Source organism: Varanus komodoensis, unplaced genomic scaffold (genome assembly GCF_004798865.1).
Source record: "Varanus komodoensis strain SLA01 unplaced genomic scaffold, ASM479886v1 scaffold44_3, whole genome shotgun sequence".
NCBI classification, from domain to species: domain Eukaryota; kingdom Metazoa; phylum Chordata; class Lepidosauria; order Squamata; family Varanidae; genus Varanus; species Varanus komodoensis.
Window position 1 is genome coordinate 1,874,376 of NW_025336010.1, and position 17,768 is coordinate 1,892,143.

Genomic DNA, 17,768 nt, shown 5'->3' on the forward strand with positions numbered 1-17,768 from the left:
GTACTTCCATTTATTGCAGGAGTAACTTCAGTGCTGTACAAAAGAATGCAGAGTTTGCTTAATTTTTATAAGTGGTTATAATGGTATAACCATTGTAGTATAGAATTTCTATACTATATAGAAGTATAGAGTTAATGGTATAGAATTTCAGTCACAGGCCTGAATAAGGGTAAGATACCTTCAAGATGGGAGAAGATACCATATTTTTTGGAAGGAACTGAGCAGGGAATATTGTTTTACACCAGAGGTAAGAACAAGCAGTGATCTAAGATAGCAGGCTGAATGGGGCAAATTTTGATATAAAGTAAGCATAAGACACAGCAGGGCCTCTATATAGTACTTTATAATGTAAAAGCCAAGATTTTGTTTCACACCAATTTTGAAATGTTTTGCACATTTTCCAGCTTCTCAATACATTAGGAATCTATTACGGTCATTCTGAGCTCTCTTGGGGTTCAATTAAGATTAGGCAAAACATTTCAGGTGTACAGCAACAATTGCATATTCTGGAATCTCTTTTTACACAATTTAATAGACTCATTACTGGATAGCCTTTATTGCTATTAATTATGTTAGAGTTAAAGGCTTTTTTTAAAAAAAAAAAGGCTGCCACTTTAATTCACTCCAGATGGTAATGACTGTCCTTTTCTTAGATTCATAATTCTTGTAGGATTATAAAATATTGCATACCTGGATGGCAGTACATGGAGAAGCTGTCACATGAAACTAGTGATGGAAGCTTAGAGGCTGGGTTCTCACTGCTATGTAGTGCCGTATCACCTGAACCCTGTCTAATGGATCCTGTTCACTGGAGTCAAGCATCTGTTCTTCACAGCCTTTACTGTGTCTCCAGCCTGTGGTTCTGCAAAGGACAGTTGCTCTTCTTACGATTATCACAGTTGGCTGCTCCATAAAAGCAGGTTGCTTACCTGTAACTGATGTTCTTCGAGTGGCCATCTGTGCAGTCACACATGTGGGTGCTGCGCCTGCGCAGCGCCTTTGGCCGGAAGATTGAAAGCTAACGGTTTTTGGCGGGAAGCTCCGCTCCCCTCCCCCATGGGCTATAAAGAGCGGAGCGTCCGCCATTTGTTCAGTCTTTGACGACCGAACGTACGCCCCCTTGTGGAAAAATTCTCAGTATGAGATAGGAAAAAGGGATCGGTACCAAGAAAAAATGGGACACTTTCGGTACCGATGAATGAGTCCACTCACCGACACCGAGCGGGGCCGGCGGGTGGGTTGTGTGACTGCATAGATGGCCACTCGAACATCAGTTACAGGTAAGCAACCTGCTTTTCTTCATCGTGGCCTCTGTGCATCACACATATGGGTAGATTAACAAGCTTACCATCAAAGGAGGAGGGAAGGTGTCCTCATTGTAGGACGGAGGAGAGTACAGCTCTACCGAAAGAGCAGTCCCGTCGAGCCCGAACATCGAGACGGTAGTGCCTGGCGAAGGTGCAAGGGTTCGCCCAAGTAGCGGCTCGGCAGACGTCATCGATCGGAACTCCGGATGCGAATGCAGAAGACGTAGCAACAGCTCTAGTGGAATGGCCTCGGGGAACTGTAGGCAGTTCGAGCTTAGCTAACTGATAGCACAAGGTAATAGTGTGGACTATCCACTTAGAGAGTCTTTGAGGAGTGACTGGGTCGCCCTGATCTCTAGCCGAATATTTAATGAACAGTTTATTGGATAGCCGAATAGACCCCATTCGCGATCGATAAAAGGCTAAACAACGCCGAACGTCGAGGGAGTGCAAAGATCTTTCCAAGGGATTCGACGGCGATGGAAAAAAAGGCAGGCAGTACAATGGCTTGTCCTGAATGGAAAGGTGTAGAGACTTTGGGCAAGAAAGATGGGTCGAGACGTCAAACGACCTTTTCTCTGTGGAAGTTTAGATAAGGAGGGTCGATGCGGAGGGCACAAAGCTCACTAGCTCTCCGGGCTGACGTGACAGCTACAAGGAATGCCGTCTTCCACGAAACTAATCGGAGATCCACAGTCGCCAAAGGTTCAAAGGGGGCCCTCATAAGGGCCTGTAGAACTACAGAAAGGCTCCACGTGGGCATAACCGGTCTAATCGATGGATTAAGGTTATACAGTCCTTTCAAAAATCTCTTGAGAATAGGATGAGAAAACGGGGGTGATCCGTCGACTAAGCCATGGTAGTAGGCTATTGCGGCCGTATACACTTTAATAGAAGACGGCTTCAGTCCGGAGTGATGCAACTCCAGAAGGAACTGAAGAATTTGTTCAATTGATGAGACAAGTGGGGAGAACGAATGAGACTCAGCGAAGGCAGAAAACCGCTTCCATTTAGCTGTATATGACTTTCTTGTGGACGGCTTTAGAGCAGCGTCGATAATATGCTGAATCTCAGGGTGCAAGAGCGTTGGATTCGAATTCGACGGGGTCTGTCTCAAACCGGATGGTACAGAGAGATTGTGGCAGTGAGAAGCACCCGCACGGTTGGATTCGAGAATCGGGGCCGAAGCGGTCGAAGTGATCGTTGATACCGATGAATTAATAGAAGCTGTAGGATTCGAGGCTCTCGAATCCGTCGCCGGCCCCAATGGAAGGTCAATCATCAAATCCGCCATGCTGTCAGATTCAATGAAAGCAAGTCCGGGTGACAAAGTGTTCCGTCCATTTGTGTTATAAGATACAGAAGTGTCGGAAGATGAAGAAACTCCCCTCGGGAGATGTCGAGCAGTTTCGCAAACCACACTTGGCATGGCCACCAGGGGGCAACTAGTATCCCCGATGCACGGTCACTCACAATCTTTGCTACGAACTTCATCAAAAGAGGGATCGGAGGGAAGGCGTAGAAGTTCATATTGTTCCAAGGGATCATGAATGCGTCCCCTAAGGATGCGTGTCCGATTCCCGCTCTCGAGCAGTAAGCCTCGCACACCCTGTTCTGTTGGGTAGCGAATAAGTCCACATCGGGAAATCCCCAGCGCCTGAACAGATGGTTGCGCATGCGAGGGTCCAGTTCCCACTCGTGAGAAGTGAAGATGTGCCTGCTGAGAAGATCCTCGTGCACATTGTCTGTGCCAGCCAGATGAACGGCCATCAGAGTGATGTGTCTCCGAATGCACCGGTCCCAAATTCTCATAGAAAGCCTGGCTAAGGTCGGTGACTTCGTCCCTCCCTGTTTGTTCAGATAAAAAATGGTCGCTATATTGTCCGAAGTTATCTGAACGATCTGATAATGAAGGAGGTCTTCGAAAGAACGAAGGGCCTTGAAGACTGCCAATAGCTCTAGGAAGTTGATATGATTCGTGGATTCTAGACGAGTCCACGTACCCTGGGTAGACAGGCCAGAGCATATCGCTCTCCATCCTAGGAGAGATGCGTCGGTGCCGAGAGTTATCGTAGGAGGTCGCGCCTGGAAGGGGACTCCCATCACTAGATTGGTCGGCTTCAGCCACCAGGACAGGGAGTGGAGCATGGAAGACGGGATCCGAATCAGTTTCGATTGTGGGTCCCTTTGAGGATGATACACCTTGTTGAACAATAGTTGTAAGGGGCGAAGCCGAAGTCTGGCATGTGGAACTACGGCAACTGAGGAGGCCATATGTCCCAGGACCCTCTGGATGGATCTCGCCGTAACCGTTCCCTGTCGACGGATTCGATGAATATGGTGAGCGAGGGTCTGCTGTCTGTCCCGAGGAAGGAAGGCTTTCTCCAACATCGAATCCAAGTGGGCTCCAATGAAGGTGAGCATCTGTGTCGGGAGAAGAGAAGATTTCTCTGTATTAATATGGAGGCCCAGACTATCTAGTAAGGTACATGTTGAATGGATGGCATCCAAGAATCCTTCTCTGGACTGCGAAACCAACAGCCAGTCATCGAGGTACGGGTAAATTTGTATACCCTGAAGGCGTAGGAAGGCACAGACAGGAGCCACGCATTTAGTAAAAGTTCTTGGAGCCGTAGCTACTCCGAAAGGTAAAACTTTAAACTCATAAAGTTGGTTTTCAACAGCAAAACGAAGGAAATGCCTGTAAGTTGGATGAATTGAAATATGAAAGTAGGCGTCCTTCAGGTCCAGTGAGGCGAACCAATCCCCTCTCCTTAACAACGGCAAAATGTTTTGAAGGGTGGTCATATGAAACTTTCTCAGTATAATAAACTTATTCAAGTCCCATAAATCCAAAATCGGACGTAGACCACCGTCCCGCTTGGGGACCGTAAAGTATCTAGAATAGAACCCGTGGAGTCCGTCAGATGGGGATACTTGGCGAATTGCTCCTTTTCGGAGAAGTTGCTGTATTTCGTTGAGAAGTACCGGCGAACATGAAGTAACCCGGATCGGACTCGATGGGGGAACGATGTCGAATTCTATTCGATAGCCGTGTTGAACGATGGATAATACCCACCGGTCAGATATGATGGATTCCCAAATGGGGAGTCGGCTTTGGAGCCGGTCCCCAGATGAGAGGGGGGTGGGTATTAAAGGAGCGTGAGGAGTGGTTCGCCAGTCCTGTCAGCGCTGTCTCCGATCGTCGAAACGACGGCAGCCCTGTTGGAAGCGCTGCTGGGGCTGAGGGCGATGACACTGCTGCTGCTGTTGCTGGCGGAGTTGCGGCAGCTGTCTCTGTTGGTATGTCTGCCTGTAGGATGGCCGATTCCAGGACCACTTACGTCTGCTATGTGACTGGATCTCCATCCTGCACGCCGTCATTCTTGACTCGTGTAGTTTCTTGAGTTTATGGTCGGTACGTGAATGGAAGACTCCCAAACCATCAAAAGGCATCTCTTCTATTCACCGCTTCGTTTCCTCTGGGAAATTACAACTCTGAAGCCATGCGTGTCTCCGGAGGGAAACGGCACTGACCAAGGCCCGGGAGTCAGTGTCCACGTGGTGATGTGCTGTGGACAACTGCTGCACTGCGACCTGCATGGCTTCTTTGATCAGGACCTTCGCAAGGTCACCCTGGTGATTTGGGAGGGTGGAGGCGACGTTGTGGAGGCGCTGCATAATAAAATATTGATATCGCGCCAATGTCGCCTCGTAGTTAGAAATGCGAAGTCCTAAGCCCGAGGCAGCATAGACCCGCCTGGCCAGGGAATCTATTTTCCGGCCCTCCTTATCTCTCGGTGCCGTATGTCCCCTCGCCTCCCTGCCTTGCGAGGATTCGACAACCGCTGAGTTTGGTTTCGGGTGCTTTAACAGGAAGGGGATGTCTTCTTCCCTGACCCTGTACATAGATTCATATCTCCTGGACTTTGGTTGAGGATGTGAAGGTAGGTCCCAGGGCTGCGTCATCGCCTGCCGCAGGGTAGTTATAAGTGGCAGAACGATGGAGGTCGATTGCTCCCCGCGGACGACGTCGTAAAACTTATCCGTCGACGGTCCCGGGCGCTGGGCAGTGTCGATGTCCAGGGACTGGACAAGCCTCGACATCAGCCCCGCGAAGGAGACGTGTGACTCATCGGGTGACGCAGGATCCTGGGATGTCACCACGACGTCCGGGGAGGTTGAGTCTACATCAGAGTCATCCGAAGCAGCACCATAGTATGGCGGGGCAGAAGATGATGACTCCGCCGGTGATAAGGAGCGGCTGCTTCTGCTTTGTGGGGATCGAGGCAGTACCCTCCTCGAATCCACAGACCATGGTTGGTCACGGGGCGGAGGTGAGGATCGCGCTCTGGGAGCAGGGTAGTATCCCACAGAGAGCGGGTCTCCCCAGGGTTGGCAGTAGGGACGACGCCAACTCTCCGGGTGTTGCTCTACCGAGCGGCTCCTCCGATTCCCTGGTGGGGACAGGCCAGCTTCTGTCTCCAATGTCACCGCGGGCATCGGTGTCGGTGACCTCGCTCTGGGAGGGGAGTCCTGAATTTCCCCATCCGAGATAGACCCCCGTAGAGTTGGAAGGGGTGCTGGTGGGAGGTCGAGCGCATGTTGGGGGGACCCCTGAGGGGTGACCTGCATAGCCTCTTGAAGGATCAGTTCGGGCGGGGTCGGTATCGTAACCGCCACCGGTACCGAAGGGCCCGTCGGCTCCGAGTCCCGATTTTGGGAACGATCCGTAGACTTAGCCTTCTTTGGAGGCTTAGAGGCCTTTTCCTTTCTGGCCTTCTTATGGCCTGCCGGCTTGTCTTCGGCATGTTTGCGCTTCTCATGCCTCTTTTTTGGTGAGGCAGAGGGGGCCAGCGAGGCGGACGCACCTTCATCCGAAGGGCGTGAGGGTGGAGCCACAGAAGCGGAGCTCGGTTTTGGGATAGAGATGAGTGGGTCTGATTGCATCAGAGCCCTATCCCAAAGGAGCCTCCGAAGCCGGTTTTTGCGGTTCTTCCTAGCCTGCTTAGAGAAGGCTAGGCAATGAACACACTTATCCATCCTATGCCCCTCCCCAAGGCAGAGGAGGCATAGGTCATGCGGATCAGTAGGTGCCGTTTTTGACCCGCAGTCAGCACATTTGTGGAAAGCCGCCCGCTGCGCCATCGCAGAAAAGGGAAGAAAAGAGAGATAGTGCAGAGGGTAAGTATATATTTTTGGGTTTTTTTTTTTTTAGATCGAAGAAGAAATGAGAGAAAACTACACAGAATGGGAAGCGAAGTAAGGGGAAAGTAGTTTAAGGGCAATCTATAAGGCGAGAACCAAAAATAGCCAAAGTGAAAGTCGAAAGCGGCACGAGGCACAGCGAACGGCGGTCGCAAAGACTGAACAAATGGCGGACGCTCCGCTCTTTATAGCCCATGGGGGAGGGGAGCGGAGCTTCCCACCAAAAACTGTTAGCTTTCAATCTTCCGGCCAAAGGCGCTGCGCAGGCGCAGCACCCATATGTGTGATGCACAGAGGCCACGACAAAGAATTACTATATCTTTGGCACAAGTTGGCACAAGTTAACACAAGTATATGCTGAAACTTCTGGTTTTTATTATTATAGAAGACAGACTCTGAACCCAAAGCTAGAAGGGCATGGAAGGGCTTTTCCGCGGGATGTCCACTTCCTAGACATCCAGTATGCAAGAAGCAAGGCTCACCCATGGAAGTACAGCCACCTCTCTAGCTGGTGCTCTGGCCAGTTCCTAGAATACTCTCATGTCATGAGCCCTAGCATAGCAGGGGGTTGTCATCCTGAGCATGCACCATTGGTAACGAAAGCATACCGGTGGACAGACATACCATTTATCTTTAATTAGGAAAATCTAGTATTTGGCTTTTAAAAATAGATATACCAGGCTAGGACTGTATATTATAAATTCTCCATTTCCCTTGGTAGAAAGTAAACAGTCACACAGAAATTCAAGACAGTAGTGTAACACCACTTGTGATATTTCCTCACAGGTTTCCTGCAGGGGGAGCTACACAACTTCCCTAGGGCATTGATTCCCTTGGATTCTCCTGGAAGGGTTCTCCTGGGTTCTGCAGATGTCATGAGAAGATACAGTCTTCTAGTACAGAAGTTCTACAGATAATTGAAAATTAAAGTGGCAATTGCTATTAATACAAGACATTGCCATTGCTCTTTAACTGTGCTTATATTTACCTACATTTTTACCAAGCCACTGCACTGTTCATTTTCTACATGCAATGCGGTGTAGGCAATGAGGATTTTTAGCAAAATAGGTAATTACTGGTAGGTTTTATACTGTTAGGGTCACTCGAAAGTTACACTCCCTGCATGAGTTGGAAGAATGGAGCTAAGTGTAGAATCAGTATTATGATGAGTTTCATCCTGAAACTGGGAGGGCTTCTCCCAAACATGAATTTAAAAAATCCCACAAGTTTTATTTGTATATAGGCCTTGCCTACTGAAGCAAGTGGGAAGAGCAACTTCAAAGATAAACCATACTCCTTGCCAGGAAAAGAAGTCCGACATACCATATTGATCACATTTGGCTAAACCATGTCAGGAAGCTCTAGCCACCCAGGATCCATCAGATGGTCATAGCTTCTCCCAGCACACAAATTGTTTGGTTTACCTGCATGTTAAGGGGCTGGCATGCCTCTCAGGCAAAGTTCCTGGCAGAAACGGCTTTAAGGTACATTATGGCCTTTTGCCCTGCTTCCTTGTATTGAGTCCTACCCCTCAGTGTATCCCGAGTGTTTCCAAAATTGAATTTGGCCCTTGGGCTGAAGAAACTTTCTTACTCTTTGGTTAGAATTTAGGTACCAAGTGATATACCATGTCTGAAAGATTTCTGATGTGACACTGAGAGAAGAATCTCATGGCCTGGAACATGCCTCAAAACTCATAGTTACTATATAACAGGGCCGCTGTTTCCACTGGCTCAGTTACTGCATTTGACCTCAGCCAAAAGAGAGGTCATAAAATGCTTCCTGTAAGCAAAAATTCTTGCTTTCATAGGGAAAGAATTGTATGCTAAGGTAAGAAGAAATGAAACTGTGAAAAAGAGATTTATTGTATATAATATATAATGTTCACGATTATCAGCAGTTTCAGGCATCTGCTGGGGGGCTTGGAACCAATCAACACAGATATGGGGGTTCCCTGCTGTATTGTATTAAACATTCAGGAAGCGCACCCCACAAACTAAAAGGCACTCTTAGTTGCCCCTGTGTTGACCCCCACCATAGGCTGTCCTCTTATGCACAACTACTTGGGAACAGCCTCATGAATAAAGTGGGACTTCCTTGTGACACTTGTACATGGAGTATGCTTGTTAGAGAGTCCACCTGAGGCCAATATATTTCCAAGTAAATATGCTCAGAATCTGATCTCAGAATATACTAACACTAAGGAAGGAGTCACCAAGTTAGCTCAACTGATACAATAATTTTGCCAAAAGCAAACAGCACATTAATTTTGGGTTTAATCTTTGGAAGAATCTAGTTTAGCCAAATCTTGGCAGTTTAAGTCTGCAATGAAGTAGGCTAAATATAGTACTAGTAGAAAGAGTTATTAAAGGCTGAATATGACCAACAGTTTATTAGAAAAAGGAACTTTTTAAAAGAAAGAAAATGCATACAAGTTTACTTTTTTGCTATTTTTTTATGGCCACAACAAAAACACAAATTGGTACAGAGGAGTACCTGTCCGTTAAAACAAAGGCTTGAAGATCAAGGTGTGTTCCCTGGGGGAGGCTGACAACTTCAGTCTATTTGGAATTAGCGTGCAGTCCTGTAACCAAATGCATATGTGGGTGTAACAGTCCCATTTTCTAACCGGATTTGAAGAGGAGAATAGCAACTTGACCCAGGTAGAAGTAGATGAAGTGTTTGGTCTCATGAGTCACATAGCTGCCAAAATTTCGTCCCACAATGCAGTGCCAAGTAGGATTGTACTTCTTGTCAAACTCCTGAAAGAGAATCACTTAAGGTCTTAGTATCATATTTTTACCCCCTCCATTCAGTCTCTTAGACTCAGTATTCCTGGACTGAAAAGAGTTTGCTTTTTCTAATCTCTTGGGCTGGGCCATATAATGAATGTGCATTTTTATTACACCATTGAAGTACATGGAGAATCGCTACAAGAACTTTCCATGCAATCTCACAGGCTTTCAGAAAATAATGGGAGGAAAAAACACTCCTAATACTACAGTGCTATTTCCAACCATCTAAAACTGTGTTAACCTAAAATGGCAACATTTAGAAATAATGTATGTCAATCTGAACCTTGAGAACACTGCAAAATACATCTGTGATTACCAAACAAACCATTATGAAAACTGTCTAATTCATGGTTTGCAAGAGATGCATAATAACACAGAGGCTTCTATAAAATAGTGGTGAAAGAAATCTAGTCTTGAAATTTCACGGACAATCCTCAAGATATGGTGCACAATATTACTTTACAGTGTTTACAATCATTGTCTTTCATAATATGTATACATTAGAACAGGCATGGGTACTTTGAGGCCTTCAAGATGTTGTTGGACTACAACTCCCATCAGCCTTGCCAGCATCACCAATGGTAAGGAATGCCATGAGTTACAATTCAACAAAATTAGTGGGGAGGGAGATCAGTTGTCCACTTATCTTCCTGTATTTTGACAATGTTGTGAATGGCCATGTTCAAAATGATAAAGATTTTAAGGCACTGATGATCCTTCCTTGAAGAGGCCTAGAACTGTTCATTTTTTACTGATTTATATTGATAAGTTGTGAGGAAATAACTTTGTGTGTTTTACGTACATCTTAACATGACGGCCTGAAATTTGTGCTAGACTATACATTTGAGGTACTAGCATAGCAGCTGTATAGCACGAAGTCATTGTTTAGCAATAGTACCACACAAAATCAATGTGCTGTCTTATTCATCCTAAACATAACTGTTATGCATCAGGTTTTAAGAATTGTTGCTAATGCCACTCAATCTGTGCAAGGCAATCTCAGTATCTTGCTTTTTGGTTATGTACTCCCCTCTGGCTTTTTAAAGAAGTGAATATGCTTTCATACAGTCTTGTGTTCTCAGCCAAGTGCAAAAGACTTGGCAACCTTGTAGGATTAACTCAGAAACACAGATATGCAGCTGAACCACCCACAGTGAACAGACTGTGAGGAAGCTGTAGAAAAGTGCCAGTTCTTCCATAACAGACCAGAACGCTCTTCTCGCTCACCCTTTTGCCAATTAGCAAGTCTGTTGGCACAGTTTCATGTGTTTAGATTCTCCTGTTGACAGTACCTTCTCTATATTGAGAATTCTAGACTAGCAGTATGCAATGATTTGGAATTACCTTTTTTATGTGGGCGGCAATATCCTTCTCAATGTTGTATTTTTCCAAGGCCTGTGTAGCACACTCCACAGAGTCCTGCTGCATCTCCTCAGACATATCCGCATTCTTGATCACAGCTTTTCGATCACTCATGGTTACCTATGAAGCAAGGGGCGGCATAGAAATGTTTTAATAAATAAATAAAAAATAAATGATGGGCTAAATTAGAAGTGATCACTGGTGCTGGCAGAGCCATCAGTTCTTCCTGGAGGCATCCAATTTCCAGATGCATCCATCAATTTTTTTAGAGCGGGGGTCCTTAAACTACGGCCCGCTGGCCAGATACGATCCACCAAGGTCATTTACCTGGCCCACCTCAGAGCTTTCGGACTCGTTTGGAGAAAACGACCTCCGAACAAGTCCAAAAGCTCTGAGCTGGCACAGACGTACTCTGAAACACTTTCAGTTTCGGAGACTAGCAGAGTGCCGGCACACATGCCAAATCGTGACAGTTGCCTTCAACTGCATGTGCGCTGGATCTCTCTGCTGGCTCTGGCCAGCTCCTGCTGCTGTGCAGGTCTTGCCAGTGTGAATTACGCATGTGCCGCCTCTTCCCCCCATTGCACACATGGGTTGGCTCTGAATACAGGAGAAGCAAATATGGAACTGGACACGGACCATCTCACTAGCCAAAAGCAGGTCCATACTTCCCACTGAAATACTAATAAGCTTATGTTGATTAAAATTGTTCTTCATTGTATTGTTTTTTCCTGTTTTTTGCACTACGAATAAGATATGTGCAGTGTGCATAGGAATTCATTCATATTTTTTGAAACTATAGTCCACCCCCTCAAAAGTCTGAGGCACAGTGAACTGGCCCCCCGTTTAAAAAGTTTGAGGACCCCTGTTTTAGAGACACACATTCTCTCTTTAGCCTGGTAGTCAGTACAGCTGCAGAACATCAATTGATTTCCACCCATTGTTTTGGCAGATTCAATCAAGGTATTGAAAACTTTTTCTGCCTTTAATTTGCATATACATCAGTACAACACAAACTCAATCTTGGGGGTTAAATGAGCTACTTGCATATTACTAAAATGAGAAACTTGAATGAAGCACATATTATTATAAACACTTTGGGACTGTGTACCTTACAGTATAACAAGAACACCACTTAACTGTTCAGATGTCTAAGTCCCTGCCCCAGAATGCAACTTAATGTATTACCATTCTAATGGAAAGCTTATTCACCAGGTAATGGCCCTACCAATAACCCACAAAAGATACCTACCATCCCCATCATTGAAATAATATTTTAATATATCACTTCTAATAGACCCTAACGTGCTTCTTCCTCTAACATTCTCCAATACTAACAACACAAAATTAGTTTACCCAGCCCTGTTCCATCCCTTTTCCATGTTAACTATCACAAAAGAAAGCTCCATCTGGCTTCCTTCACTATGGAAAGGAACCTAACACCCACAGTTAACATTCCAGTAGTTTTCCAGTAATTTCTAACATAATGCTTCTAAACACCAATTAGCTTTCCTTAGCTCCTTCCAATGTTAGCCTCTCTTTCATTCAGGGAGGAAATAAACCCTTTCAGTGAACATCTCCAAATCAATTAGCTCCTCAGAGGAGCGGGAAAGGAAAACGGAGAGTGGCCTTGCTATCTTCTCAGGCAGAAGCACTGTTTTTCCATATAACTGCATTGCTCTCAAGAGCCATACCTTCACCACGCCTCTTAACAGCGCCTAAGCTACAGTTCCTTTCTTCTTATTATTCTTTTTTGTGTATTGTATTAGTTTTTCAACTGCAAATGAGGGCTTAAAAATATTGCACAAGTGTCTAACACATTAAGGGATTTCAAGAAGTATTTTTACTTAAGGCATATTCAGATCTCTGTCCAGAGAGACCCAAATAAATAGTACAAATAAGGAGTCCAGGTGTGATAAACAACTTTAACTCTAGGCAGACATTAGTTCTACTTCAAAAGTTGCACAAATGGCCTTCACAATATGCACACTTTCTCCTGGAACACCATGCCTGCCTCAGAATTTTTCTCTACTCATCTTCCTCTCTACTATCCTGGTATCTTGTAGTGGGAAACCTTGGATTTCTTGCAAGAGGAAGAAAATCTAGGTATAAATGTAGGATTATTGGCAAGGGTATTATCACATTAAGCATTTACTCATACCCCTATCTGCTCATTTTAACCACACGTATCCAAGAACCCTTGCTATACCCACACAACTTTTCTATGCATTTTAATTATATCTTTCACTCTTGCACACACCCCCAACACAAAATACAGACCTTTTGCAATTTTTAAAGGTCCATAGTACCTAGTATATTCGCAGCAGCAGTAGCAACAACCATGGCAATAATAAAGCAAGCGGCTCTCCCCCATTCTGTAGCTTCGAAAATACCTCCCAACCCACACGAAAATTTATTTTCACGGTGATTTCCCTTTACAAGTTCTTTACAGCCAACATATTACAAGTCTGGCTGGGGTCTTTACTGGCTTCGGTGTCCTGCACATTAGTAAGCCACGATGCTATTTAAAAGCGTTCGTGTATTTCTTTTGAGAACTCCTTCATTTAAAAAAATCTTAAGCGCAGCCACCAAAAGAGTCGCGCCGCTCCAAGCGGAGCCTCCCGGGCGTCGCTGGCAGCGGGGACTACGCGATGCCGCGCGCCCCGCCGCCCACTCGGAGCGCCTCCCGGGCATTTTGCTCAGAAGCGAGGCCCCGCGGGGGCGGTCGGTCGGCGCCTTTGCCGCGAGCGCCGCGGCGGCGCCCCCGGGGCCCCCAGGCCAGTCGAGCCGCCGCCCCATTTCGCCAGGCGCCCTCCTCGCATCCTCAACTGCCTTCGAACCGAACGCGTGGGGCGGCCTCGCTCGGGCAGCTCCGCGCCGAACGGCCCCGCCGCGCCCCTCACCGTGTGCTGTTGGGCTGCTTCCGAGGACGGCGGGAAGGGATGTTGGTGGAGCGGACGAGCAAGCTGACCCCTCGGCGCTCCTCCGGCTCGCCCGTCGCGTAACGAACTGAGGAGAGGCCCGCGCGCGCTCAGCCGCCCAGCTCCCCTCGCCCGCGACAGCCAGACTTCGAATGCCACCGGGCCGGCCGCTCCCGCTCTTCCCTCGCGCCCCGCCGCCGGCAGCCGCGCCCAGCCTCCTCCGCCGGCAACGGTCATTGGTTACGACAACAATACGCCTCGCGCCGCATTGGCCAGCCCGCTCCGCCTCCCGTAGAGTTTTATTGTGGCATTTTGTTGCGGGCCGGCATGCACCGCGGCGGCGTCCGTTGCCGTGGAGACGGGCCGGCAGGTCTCCCTCGGCCCCGGCAGCGCTCGGCCTGGCGTCGAGTGAGTTGAGGCACGTCAGCCAGCGCGGAACACCAGGGGGCGTCGATGAAAGACCAAAGGGTCGCGTCTCTCCGAGCATGTGCAGAATGCGGTCGCAAGTTTGCCGAGGTGTGCGAGCCACGACGGCAGATGGGTTATGAGCTTTGACATGGGGCCCTGCAGATCTGGCATTTCGGCCCCGCTCAACCACCCAGTTTTAGACAGTGGTCTTGCTATTTTCTCAGGCAGGAAGCGCTGTTACCCTCCACCATGTAAGTGTGTCCTGCTTTCAAGAGCCCCCACCCTGCACGCCTCCTAACAGCTCTTCAACTACAGTGCCTTTCGTCTTGGACCAGTCACGCCTCTCAGGTTGTTGTGAGGAGCAGGGAAGGTCATGTAAGCCCCTTTGGGTTTCTTGGATATAAATGGAATACCAAATACATATATAAAAGAGATGGCTTAAGGATTCAAGGTACTATGTCTGGCAGGTGCCAGCCTGCCTGCCTCCATCTGTGGCCACTGTCCTGCCTTGGAGGAGATGGCTGGTTGCTGTGTCTGTGGCTTAGGCTCTTCTCTGTGCTGAGAAGCCTGGAGGGCACTTGGAAGACAAATGTATGGTCTTGCCTGATAAGGGGGATACTGGCCACCTCTGCAGTTCTGCCTTTGAACATTTGATTGCATTTGTGCGTTTGTGTATTTGATTGCATTTGATTTACAACCTAGTGCAGGGATGAGGAACCAATTTCAGCCTGGGAGCCAAAATCAGTTCTCCAACTCTACCCTACAGTGGTGGGTAGGACCAAAGGCAAAGTACCTCTCAAGCTTTCAGAATGGGGAAAACTGCACAAAAGGCAAAAAACCCACAAAATGATCTGGGGCTAGGGGAAAAGTTTTGTGAATATCTGGGGATCCCCCAGAAGGTCCAACTGGAGCCCCAGGGCTTAGGTTCCCCAAAATGAATGCACTTGTGTGCTCTTTTGTGAATCCTTTAGGCATTCACATCAGCGCACACAAGTGTATTTCAGCAGAGCCACATCTCCATGTAAGACTGCGTTATGACAGCAAGCATTCTGGTTTTTAAAAAATAGATTAGTAATTGGCTAAAGAAAAAGAAGGAAAATGTAAGTGGTTTTTACAAGGCTGGGGGCGTGGGCAGTGAATGAGGTGTATCAGGAGGGGATTGTTACTGGTTGGTTAGTTCATCAGTGCTCTGAAGCCAGGGCTGAGGAATGAGTTAGCCAAGCTTGTGGATGATGCCAAATTATTAAGGGCAGTGAAAACAAACCACCCAGAGAAGAGCTCCAAGATGATCTCTCCAAACAGGCAACAAAATGACAAGTGTGATTTGGTGTATCTCAGTGTAAGGTAATGATGCACCCTGGGGCAAAAAAACTGTCTACCTTCACATTAGGGGGGAAACGTGTGATCCTAGTGGATCGCTTAATGAAAACACCAATATGTGGAATTGGTGAAACACAGGAGGATAATAAATTACTTTATGTTGAACATTAGTCCATCTGTTCTCTAGAGATTCAAACAGTGTGGGAACTTTGGATAAATTCAAATGTTGTTTATGTATTTATTATTAAACACTCCATACCCTTTTCTAGACATTGTATAAAACAATGACAAAACAAAGAGGCAAATAAATTCACAATAAAACCAACAATATAAAACAAAAAAGTAAGCAATACAACTTAAAAATAGAGAAAGAATGCAGGCATAAAACTTAATAAAGCAGGAGCTAAAATAATAAATCACTGAAAACACTAAAAGAGTTTTAAAGCCTGGGAGAACAAAACAGTCTTAACCTGGTACCAAAAAGATAGCAGATGGGTACCATGTAAGCTTCCTGGCTTGTGGAAGAGGTGGTGATCTTGCATCAAAAAAGCCTCCTCTTTTGTTGCCGCCCTCTGAGATGCTTTTCAGTAGATCTACCTCATTAGAGCATCCTTAACACTGGTCTCTCTAATGCCCTTTGGGGAAACACAGACCAGTTACAGTGCACCCTTACGAAGGACAGACCCGAGTTTCCCCCGGATGTGCCCATACATGACTTTAGGAAGGAGGTGGCTCTGTGATGCTGAAAGCCAAGACTCTGGCAGCACCAGTTTGCGTTCCTGTAAAATGTGATAAACAGGGAAGTTGTTTTTTCCTTGGGGCTCCATTTTGCCTGCTCTGGGCATGGAGACCTTTTTCTGCAGAATAAAGCTTTTTCACCTCAAATCCCTGGAATGCTTGATGGCTATTGTGCATGCCAAGACTGAAACACACTTTTGTGGACAACAATTTTGGCACTCAACATGGGTCTGACTTGTCTTGGTTACATAGGGTGGTGGTCCTGGAGTAACCAGTAACACCCTTCTGGCTGGCATGAGACCTGTTTGTCTTAAGAGGGGAAAGTCCTCGGCTATGAGGGGACTAAGTGCGATACCATTTTGAGTGTGAGGCCGGGGTTTGGGGGACCAGCCATTGACTTGGTGAGTATCTCTTCTCCTGTCAGGTTTTCTGTTTAATTTGCTTCTGGGATCCACAAGATGGACTTGGCCATAAGGCTTGGCCAACCATGAGGCGCTAGATGCAGGTTACACTCTGAGCAGCGATGGGCTCTGGACCAAGCAAAAATACAAAGGGGACTGCCGGGGACTGCCACAGGGGCTCTGCCAAAGCAAGTGCCCCAGGTCTGGATTGGCTGCTGCTGGGCTGGAGAAAGATCAGTGTGCTACTGTAAGAGGAAGGAAGGAAGAGGGTCCCAGGAAAAGAACGGGGACCCGGTTGGAGCAGGCACCCCAGATGGTGGTAGGGGAAGAGAGTGAAGCAGAGAGTGACTGATGGGGAGCAGGGGATGAGGTGATGTCCCCCCCTTGAACCCCTTTGTGAAGCATGGGGGAAGTGAAGTTTTGATGGACTCAGGTGACATATGTTTTGTGCTGACAAATTAAATTAGGCAAAAGAATGGAGGGAGGCTAAAAGTAGTTGGAGAAGGAGGAAAGACGCAGGTCAGATACCTGGGATCCATTGTCACCTAAGGTAAGACAGAGATTCTGCCAGGCCACTGGGGGGGCCATTAGTTGCTTGGCCATCTCAGCTACTAGGAAGCAGCTTCTGGGCATGGCTGGTTTTTGCAGGCTCTGGATCCCACAGCTTGGGGAACTGCAAAGCCCCTACATGAAGCAGTTGAAGAGAAGGACTCTGATCACTTTGAGGGACTGGAGACTGACTCCAAGTTTCATCACCTTGAAGAGAACCTTGACGCAAGCACCAGCTTTAGGCCTTCCAGACATGAACAAGCATCATCACTTCTATCGCATGAATGGAAAGGTGTGCATCAGGAGTTTTGACTTACCATAACCAGGGCGTTTTTTGATGAATTTTTCCATGTGATTGTGAATTGCCCTGTCCGGCGTAGCAGGTTGGCAGCAAAAAGCATTAAAATAGTGCCTGTGGGCTGCGTGTGTATCTGCGCTGCTTGTGAGGGCGCTACTCGGCTCGGAACGCTGCTTTTCCCCTACTTCTCCTTCTGGGTCAGCCTTCCAGCCCGCAGAAGCGCGCTCCGCTGAAACCAGAAGACGATAGAGAGGAAGAAGGATGCTGGAAGGCGAGCGCTGCAGGATCCAGGACGCGCCCGGGCATGGCGAGCATGTGCAAGCAGGGGCACCCAAAGGTGGGTGAGGGACACCTGGCGGGGAGCTGCAAGAGATGCCAGAGGGGGTGGGGTCATGGAAAGGAGCATTTCCCCCTGCCTTGGGAATTTGGTTGCTCTACTGCCTCTGCTGGGACCAAAACCA

General features: G+C 47.3%; 1 protein-coding gene across 1 annotated transcript; it reads right to left on the reverse strand.

The window, feature by feature from the left end:
• Positions 1-8,950: 8,950 nt before the first annotated feature.
• DYNLL1 (dynein light chain LC8-type 1) lies at positions 8,951-13,761 on the reverse strand. Its single transcript, XM_044444243.1, has 3 exons — positions 13,576-13,761; positions 10,655-10,792; positions 8,951-9,277 (listed from the first exon to the last, which is right to left on the reverse strand). Exons 2-3 carry the CDS (start codon positions 10,784-10,786, stop codon positions 9,140-9,142), a joined length of 270 nt encoding a protein of 89 aa, XP_044300178.1. The 5' UTR covers positions 10,787-10,792; positions 13,576-13,761; the 3' UTR covers positions 8,951-9,139.
• Between the last annotated feature and the right edge of the window lie 4,007 nt (positions 13,762-17,768).

Excerpts from the sequence above, each read along its gene's own strand:
- DYNLL1 (XM_044444243.1), bottom strand. The coding sequence starts at position 10,786 with ATGAGTGATCGAAAAGCTGTGATCAAGAATGCGGATATGTCTGAGGAG. Across the intron at positions 9,278-10,654 it reads TTGCCGCCCACATAAAAAAG|GAGTTTGACAAGAAGTACAA; the intron begins GTAATTCCAAAT and ends ATTCTCTTTCAG.